Source organism: Epinephelus lanceolatus, chromosome 16, assembly GCF_041903045.1.
Source record: "Epinephelus lanceolatus isolate andai-2023 chromosome 16, ASM4190304v1, whole genome shotgun sequence".
In the NCBI taxonomy this organism is placed as follows: Eukaryota; Metazoa; Chordata; class Actinopteri; order Perciformes; family Serranidae; genus Epinephelus; species Epinephelus lanceolatus.
In genome coordinates, this window is record NC_135749.1 from 25,066,987 (window position 1) to 25,076,309 (window position 9,323).

Genomic DNA, 9,323 nt, shown 5'->3' on the forward strand with positions numbered 1-9,323 from the left:
CCAGAGTTTGTTTATAACCCACGTAATCGTAAATTATTCTAAGATACATTGTTTATACATTTCTTTTCCTAAACCTAACCTACGTAACTTTACTTGCCTAAACTTAACCTATGTAACTTTACTTGCCTAAACTTAACCTACGTAACTGTACTTTCCTAAACCTAACTTACGTAACTTTCTCATAATAATAATAATAATACATTTTATTTATACAGCGCTTTTCAGAAACTCAAAGAAACTTTACAGGCAGAAAAAAAGGGCAGGGAAATCAAGAATGCAAAACAGCAGACAAAAGAGGAAAAAATTACAGACAGGAGTAGTAGTTAGTAGTAGTAGTAGTAGTAGTATTAGTTATAGACAAAGTTATAGACAAATAAGGGTGCTGACATTACACAGTTAGGTGGGTACAAGGGAAGATCAAGAAAAAAGTAGGATGGATTAAATTTGCAAGTTAAATGCAGAATGGAACAGGTATGTTTTGAGTTGAGTCTTGAAGGAGGTGAGGTCTGTGCAGCTGCGGATATGTTGTGGGAGGGAGTTCCAGAGGGTAGGGGCAGCAACAGAGAAAGTTCTGTCGCCCCAGGTGCAATGCTTGGTCCTAGGTACTGTGAAGAGGTTGCCGTCAGAGGAGCGAAGGATGCAGGAAGGGGTGCAGGTTTTTAAGGTAGGAGGGGGCCTGGTTGTGAAGTGCTTTGTGGGTGAGTAGGAGGATTTTGAATTGGATAATGGTATAGTCAGGGCTGTAACTTCTAAATTCTGTAACCCTGTAGGCATTTTTGAGGAAAAGTCGGCATACTACTTTTTTTGAAAGTTCAGTATGTCCCAAATAAGAATCCATCGTATGCCGGTGAAATAAGGTTCTCAGTTTTTTTATAATTCCTCTGCCAAAATGTTATGTTTTAGGCGAAATTTGCATGTGTATGTATACCTGTCTGTGTGTGAGCAGGGACACTACTGTGCACATTTTCATAAATTTTTGTGGATGGATGTAAAATGGGCCTGGGATGATGAACCTGTTAAGTTTCCAGGCTCACAGCGAATATGTTATTGGCTAGCTAGCATGTAAAAGTTAGCTTAGCAGCCACAGTAGCACACCAATTTTTCAAGCAAATTAATTTTTGCTGTGTCACTTTATGGTGTGACCCAGCAGAATGTTTTTCACAAATAAATGAAAGAAATGTCTCAGACATAGGAAATGTTCTCTGTTAGTTTTAAATATTATGACGGATGAAGACTGCTGCACAAGTATTAGTAGGTTATACAGAGTGGCTGGACGCAATACTGGCCTTGGGTCCAATATCAGGAAGCTCTTCAGCCAAAATGCCAGGTGGATTACAGCCTGGATCGTGACTAAACATATATCCTTTGGATGGGTCAATATTAAAGACATTCATTGGAAGAAGTAAAGTTGTTGTTGTTTTTTTTTTAATCCCATTCACTCATTAAGCCTTGATCTGAGGCATTACATTCATTACAACCCTCGTCAGGCACTCTGCTTGACGAAGGTTGTAATGACCGAAACGTAGCTGCTGTGTCCCATTAAATATTTTGCAAGTTTGGCAACAGTGTGCGGGAATCTTTTTTCTTTCTTGACCTGCTGAAGTTTTTTTCTGACGCACCTGTTCAGGAGACTCTTCAAAGGTGTGCATGAGCCAGTTTTTTGACTTTATTACATGGTTCTAAAACGCTCTTCTCATTCTTGCACAAGTTCCAAAATAAAGTAAACTGAATGGATATGTTACGCTGCTATCATGTATTTAACGCAAGTAGTTGGAAAACAATGCTTATTAAAAGTCTTTATTAAATTGGCATGAAGACCAACAATAAAATAACAGCAACATTTTGACTGGAAGGTCTTCACTAGGTTGTATGGAAGAAAAGAATGTTCACATACTTATTTGAAAAGACCAATCTTAAATGTGTTTTTATTGTAGAAGTTATTGTGTCCTGCATTTATTGTAGCAATAGTAAACAAAGGAAATGCTCTTTTAAACTACATGAACTACAGTCCCCCTCCTTCTTCCCTAATCCATCCTCTTCTACAGCTGGCTTTTGAGTTGGTTATTGTCTCGCCATCTATAAACAAATCATAGTCAAACACAAACAGAGACCTCTGCCCTTAAGTGCACTCTCGTTGTCAGTGTGTGCAGTTTTGACCAAAAAATGATGATAATGCAGCACTTTTCTCACAATATGAGCCATTATTACATTATGAGCTGTTATCACATTATGAGCCATTATTACATTATGAGCTGTTATTACATTATGAGCCATTATTACATTATGAGCTGTTATTACATCATGAGCCATTATTACATTATGAGCCATTATTACATTATGAGCTGTTATTACATTATGAGCCATTATTACATTATGAGCTGTTATTACATTATGAGCCATTATTACATTATGAGCTGTTATCACATTATGAGCCATTATTACACTATGAGTTGTTATTACATTATGAGCTGTTATTACATTATGAGGGGCGCCAGTAAGCCTCATAATGTTATAAGTTATTACATTATTACATTATGCACAAAGCTGTTATTACGTTATACGCTCATGATTTTATTACATTATGAGCCGATTATTATATTATGAACCTTTATTACATTTTTGTTATTACATTATGAAGCGTTATTACATTATAAGCCATTATTACATTATGAGTTGCTACATGGGTGCAAGACAGCCCGATGCGGCTGCAAGCCTAACACATGTACTGCATCTTGCAAGTGTAGAAACTACAGTGACACATGTATGAACAATTAAAGTGTGAAGTTTGTTGTGTTGTTGAGCCTGTGGATGCATAGCTTTGTTAGCTTACATTAGCTTGTTACCACCCACATTTTTGGTTTTTGATGTTTGTGCATTTAATAAATGTATCAAAACTATATAAATGGCCTTTATTGTCATACTTGTTGTATAATTATTATTATTATCATAAATTAAAAATTAATACATTTTTACAACTTACTAAAAAACAGACATGGATTCAGCACCATATTTCCTCGTTTTGACCCAATTATTAAAATGCATGCAAATTATGCAATATGAAGAAAATATTTATTTATGACAGATTAACTTGTGGACTTTCTAACTTAGACATTAACTATGTAAGATCATCTTTATTAGTTGTTTAAAGTAAATACATGTAATGATTTCCTGTTTTTTAACTCATTATTACATAATTTATGCAAATTATGCTAATAAGGAAAAGTATCATAACTGTAACATGGTAATGGATGAATTCCTGGATGTCACAAACATGGTCATGTACACTTAGATCACCTTTATAAGTTAACAAGAAGCAAAATTATACCCATTTCCAGTGTTTGGCATAATTAATTTGCTTATTATGCAAATCACTCATTTATGACTGAACAGTGACCCGTAGAGCTCAGCATACGGCAGAAATGGATTCAGCACTTAAAAATCATATAAAAACAACACATGAAGTACTTTTCCTCAAAAATGCCTACTATGTCATTTTCTGAAGAGTTTTTTCAATTTTCGGTCCTGACTAGTAAGGAACAGGGAGCCAGTGTAGGTTCTGGAGGACAGGGGTTATGTGGTGACGGGAGATTGGAGATTGTGCTGTAGAAGATACTGTTGCAGTAGTCGATACGAGATGTAGTACAAGCATGAATGAGGGTTTCAGCTGCAGGGAAGGAGAGAGAGGGGCGGAGGCAGGCAATGTTTTTGAGATGGTGGAATGCTGATTTGGTGACTTGCTTGATGTGTTGGTTGAAGGAGAGATTGCTGTCAAAGATGACTCCAAGGTTGCGGCAGTGGGGGGAGGAACTTTACTTTCCTAAACCAAACCTTCATAACTTTACTTGCTTAAACCTAACCTACATAACTTTACTTGCATAAAACTAAGCTACGTAACTTTCCTAAACCTAACTGTGGAGGTGGGCATAGTCGGGGTTCAGCTGCAGGAGAGATGTCAAGATGGATCAGAAGAGCAGCGCCAGGTCAGTTGATTTGCACAGCTGGTGCTTGTTAACTAATTGTACTCTACCTTTCAAATGCAGTAGCGTGCTGGGCCTCAAGTGGCTGCTGCACACCACAAAGACAGACAGGCTGGCTGTCAGGATTGTTTGGCAAGGGCTGAAACTATTATTTGGTGAGACTGAGGGACTCCAGAGACTGAGCCGCATGCACCAGAAGAAGCCGGGCAACAGCAGGCGCATGGTGGCTTTTTGTTTAATGTTTATATTGAAGTATTTGCATGCAGCAGAGAATAAAAGGAGGTCTCTGTAACTGATCTGTCGTGTTGGTGTTGTATGCCGAGGGAACTCACGGTAGCAGCTAGACCTGCTACACTAACCTACGTAACTGTACTTTCCTTAACCTAACCGGTGTAACTTAACTTTCCTAACATATCCTACATAACTTTACTTATCTAAACCTAACCTACATAGCTTTACTTATCTAAACCTAACCTACATAACTTTACTTATCTAAACCTAACCTACGTAACTTTACTTACCTAAACCTAACTTACATAACTTTACTTGCCTAAAACTAACCTACATAATGTTCTGTTGCTTTTACTTACGTAACTGTACTTTCCTTAACCTGTCCTATGTATCTTAACTTTTCTAAACCTAACCTATGTAACTTAAGTAGCCTAAACCTAATCTACATAACTTACCTTTCCTAACCTAACCTTTGTAACCTAACTTGCCTAAACTTAACCTATATAATTTTACTCGCCTTAACCTAGCCTACCTAACTTTACTTTTCTAAACATAACCTACGTAACTTTACTTGCCTGACCCTAGCATACAAAACTTAACTTTCCTAAACCTAACCTACGTAACTTTACTTGCCTAAACTTAACCTACATAACTTTACTTGCCTAAACTTAACCTACGTAACTTTACTTTTCTAAACATAACCTACATAATATTCTGTTGCTTTTTGTTTAAACCCTTATGCTAAGCTAAGCTAACTGGCTGCTAACTGGAGTCAGTCTTCTCATCCATCACTCAACTAGAAAGTGTTTCCCTAAAAAGCCTTACTATAAACCACTGCTTTGATTAAAATCTGCCATGTCCCAACCTTGTCTCTAAAACTGCATTTTATCTCATCATATTAATCATTTAGGTTTTGTTTCAAATAAACACAGAAAACAAAAATGGAAACAATTAGGATTTAGTTGCCTTTTAGCACTAAATAATCACACGAAATCTACAATGATCTCATGCATGTTTGGAAAGGTTTTGAAATACATTAAAACATTAATGAATGTATGCAAATTACACAGAAAAGCATAGATAGTCAGTTCTGATATACAGCTAGAATTTACTTGTACAATAAATTCATATGATGTTGTATATAGTCATATCATGCGGCCAGTATCCCTCCATTATATATCATCAGGACACTTACACTTATTCAAAGCATATTCATGAAATTTAAGGACAGAAATATTTTAAATGAAAATGTGCAGCAACTTGTTTTCTTCCTCCTGAATTCTTCATTAAAGGCCCCACTGGCTCCAGAGTGCCACCAGAGCAGCACCCAGAGCTGTAGCGAGAGGCAGCTGGATGGGGGCAGCTCCGTTACAGAGGTCGGCACTGCAGCAGGTCTTTGTGATCGTGTAGTTAACATTCAGGATGGTGCCATTACTGCTTTCACAGTCGGATTTTTCTGTGCAGCCTCGTTGATGGACATCCACGAGGGGGCCACTAAACTCTGGAGAAAGCAAAGATGAGATACTTTGATGTGATTCTTTTTTAATGACTTAGAGCTGATTACAACTACGATTTGCAGGGGGCCTTTTATGCTCATTTTTAGGCTCATACTTGTACTCTGGGTTTCAACTAAAGGTAAAGTAAAGTAAAGTTCCACTGATTGTCACACACCTGAGTGTGTGAAATTTGTTCTCTGCATTTGACCCATCCCCTGAGGGAGCAGTGAGTAGCAGTGGTGCCACGGTCAGGAATCATGTGGTGATCTAACCCCCCCAATTCCAACCCCTGATGCTGACAAACTACAATGTGTTTACATTCTTTAATATTCAACACTTTATGTTCTCATACTGTCTGTGCTGCAATGTTAGCATGTGGCTACATGTAGCAGTGTAGGCTATGTGATGTAAACACTTGTAGCAGCGTGCCTGGAGCAGATGACCATAAACTTAAAAATGGTAATAATTTATACACAAAATGCAACTGTAATTCAGTTATTTGTATATTAAATATATTTTATTTGTAAAATAATCAAATATTATATGTGGCCAAAAGTATTTCAGATGATTCCTAGTGGAAACCTGTTTTTAGGTATTTGCATCAATCAATTTATCTCTCATCCATTTAACTCATTTCTTTTTTAAAGGGAACTGTAATCATTCATTCATTCATTCGCTCATTCATTCATTCATTCGTTCATTCACATTGTCTTTCATTTCATTGTGTATATGTTATTACTGTTACCCTATTACTGCATGTCTTTCTCCTTGATTTGTAAATGGAAAACAAATATGGTTATATATGAATTCTCTCCTTCATTATGTAAGTTAATGATTTTATTCACTTGTGATAAAATTTAAATCTAGATTTAAGGTGAAACTAATAGAAATTATCTTTTTTGGGAAGCTGTTTAAATAGCTAGTCTCCAGGAGAGGGAATATGGGTTTTACAACATCCAACCATCCATTCAAATTTATGAGAAATAATTCTTACATATTTGTACTAGATTTATACATTTATACATTTAGAGTACAAAATCATCCAACAGAGTATTTAAAGCATGTTGGGAATTTAAAACTATTAACTGAAAACCAAAATTATTAACAAAGTTATTCAAATTCTTTGAGGCTCAGCGGCTCAATGAAAAGTGGAGGTAGTAGTAATAACACTTGTTAATTCATTTAATACCCCGGTCTCACTCCGAAGTAAATGAATCAACAAGTCGTCGAAATCCAGCGCTTTGGCAGTGACTCACGGTGTCAGACACTGATGAAAAAAGCCATCCTTTGACCTCAGCATGATACAGCGCTGGTCACTTTTATAGTTTAATGGTGCTTGGCGGCGTCAGGGGAAATGTGGCAGGACAAGAGTGAAAGTTAAGGCAGCAAAAGTCCAAGTAGGATGTGTGGAAGGGGTGGTGGATGGTTCCAACAAATGCCAACTTTCACCGACTTTCACCCGAGAGAGCAGTGTTTGTGTCCCTTAAGATTATAAAGCCAAACCCTGTTCTGTTTTTCCTAAACCTAACCATATGCGTTAGTTATTGGAGGAAAAAAAAAAACGTCAATCGGTGTTTTTGCACTGGCGTAGTGCGTTTATTTTCAAAGAGACAGTATGGAAACGTTAAATTTCCTGTGAAAACGGAACACTGAATGGAACAGGCAGAACTTGACATGGCGTCCCAGAACATCAACAACCAATGCACCCTTGTACCTTGTGCATCGGATCTGGACGTGGAAAATCATCAACAACGATATGTGACGAGGCTGGAGTGTTAATGTGTTTCTAACAGAATCATGTAGGGCAATTCAAAGAACAGATGTTCATCTTACTGGCAACTGCAGAGAAGCATCTGTCCTGAGCTCCCGTGCAATTTACAGGAGCTGTGATGAGGCAGGAGTCGAGGATATTGAAATCACAGGTGTAACAGGTGAGAGACTCAACTGTGGGAGAGCAGACAACAAGCAAACAGGAAGTCGTTAGAGTATCAATCTTTTGTCATACACTGAAAGGAAAACAAAGCCACAAATACTTCATTCCATGCCTTAATCAAACAAGCACCTGCTGTAATCACAAAGTACACGTCAAGAGTTGGTTTCATAACCTCTCAAGGAGAATGCTGGCTGGTCATGTGTTATCTTAAGTGGAATTAAATCCAGGATACATGTGTATGACATTGACGCAGGTTCTGAGATATCTGAGGTTTCTGGCTCCACCCACATACATTAGAGGTGAAAAACATTTAACAGCTGCTTGTTTTTCCAAAAACACCTTAAAGATCTGTGAATTTTTTTTTGACAAATCCTGTAAAAATGAAAACAAAACAACAGTGTCAGTTTATGGCACAAATAAGATGGATATCTTTAAACCTGAGCAAATAAAACCCAAACTATTTGTTATTTTGCTAGAAGTAGCCATGTGATCATTTTTATTTAATTTAATTTTTGTAATTTGGGTGAACTGACCCTTTAAATTCAAGACAGATGTGATTTTTGGTGAAGTATTTCATGCAGTTTGCTAAAAATCATACTTTCAGCACTTTATTTTGTTTCAGATTACAAACACCTCCATCAGATTTTATAGGACACTCCTGCTCTGTCAACACATATCTGTAAAAATCTGCTTTATTATTGCTGGATACCCTGTGTCTGCAAAGTGTATGGGCATGAACAAGGGTCAATAAGATTTTAAGTTTCTAAAATGTTGTTCAGAAATCATTTATAGGCTGTAACTAAGCATAAGAAATTGTAGTTTGTGAACGTGTGGAAAGGATTTGCAGTTTTGAGCTTGTCTAAATACAGTTAAAGTTTGTGTGTGTTTTTTTCACAGGTTCACAAAAGTCAATAAGTAACCACAGGCTTTGAAATTATTTCTGAACAGGATTTCACATGTTCAAAATCCTCCTGATCCTTATTTGAGTCCATACACAAAATTAAAGGTTCTGATTTTGATCTCCAAAATACAGTAAAAACCTCCTACCTGTAACAAGCAGTGTCAACAGTGCTGCGCAGCTCCACAGAAATTTGGTCATCATGATGTTCTTTAATAAAAATACCACCAAAGAGTGTTGGTTGGTCTCTAACTTTTTAAGATCCTTCTGTTTCAGAAGGTACAGGGTTTAGTTCTGAGGAACAATAACTCACTGTCAGCATCTTTATACCTGAGGGGGTTATATCAATAATACGTGTCAACAACAGTGGTGATAAGAACGTTTGTAACGGGGCGACACACCTCTGGAACAGGAATTGAAACTATTATGTACAGTACAGTCCTTCACAGCAGAATATTGGTCCCCAACCCTTTTTGTCAACAATTTTTAAACTGGCCATGTATTGAGTGACACTGCCGCAGCCAGCAGCGGTGAAACAGGCAGCATCTAACCACTCGGGACATGTTTGCACCATCAGTTTACGTCCACTAAAAGTGCTCGTTTTTGCCACTGACAGACTCAGACTTTTAAGTGTCCTGTTGAGGATCCCTACAGAGAAAGACCTTTTTGTTAAAGAATACGTTTTTGTTTAACCAGAAACAACCCTGAAATCACCACTGCCAACCCACCAGATACCATTTAAATAAACAAAGGGTTCCCAGAGATCTTTAAGTTTAAAAGGCACAGGA

At 37.3% G+C, this 9,323-nt stretch overlaps 1 protein-coding gene across 1 annotated transcript; it reads right to left on the reverse strand.

Moving 5' to 3' along the window:
- Positions 1–5,150: 5,150 nt before the first annotated feature.
- Positions 5,151–8,858, reverse strand: LOC117264179 (uncharacterized). The gene is made up of 3 exons (XM_033638036.2): positions 8,685–8,858; positions 7,538–7,648; positions 5,151–5,709 (listed from the first exon to the last, which is right to left on the reverse strand). Exons 1-3 carry the CDS (start codon positions 8,737–8,739, stop codon positions 5,495–5,497), a joined length of 381 nt encoding a protein of 126 aa, XP_033493927.1. The 5' UTR covers positions 8,740–8,858; the 3' UTR covers positions 5,151–5,494.
- Positions 8,859–9,323: the final 465 nt, after the last annotated feature.

Bases quoted from the DNA above. Each gene is read 5' to 3' on its own strand.
- LOC117264179 (XM_033638036.2), bottom strand. From the start codon at position 8,739: ATGATGACCAAATTTCTGTGGAGCTGCGCAGCACTGTTGACACTGCTT. The intron at 7,649-8,684 runs GTAGGAGGTTTT...GCTCTCCCACAG, and splicing joins GTTGACACTGCTTGTTACAG to TTGAGTCTCTCACCTGTTAC. The intron at 5,710-7,537 runs GTAAGATGAACA...TGCTTTCTCCAG, and splicing joins ATGCTTCTCTGCAGTTGCCA to AGTTTAGTGGCCCCCTCGTG.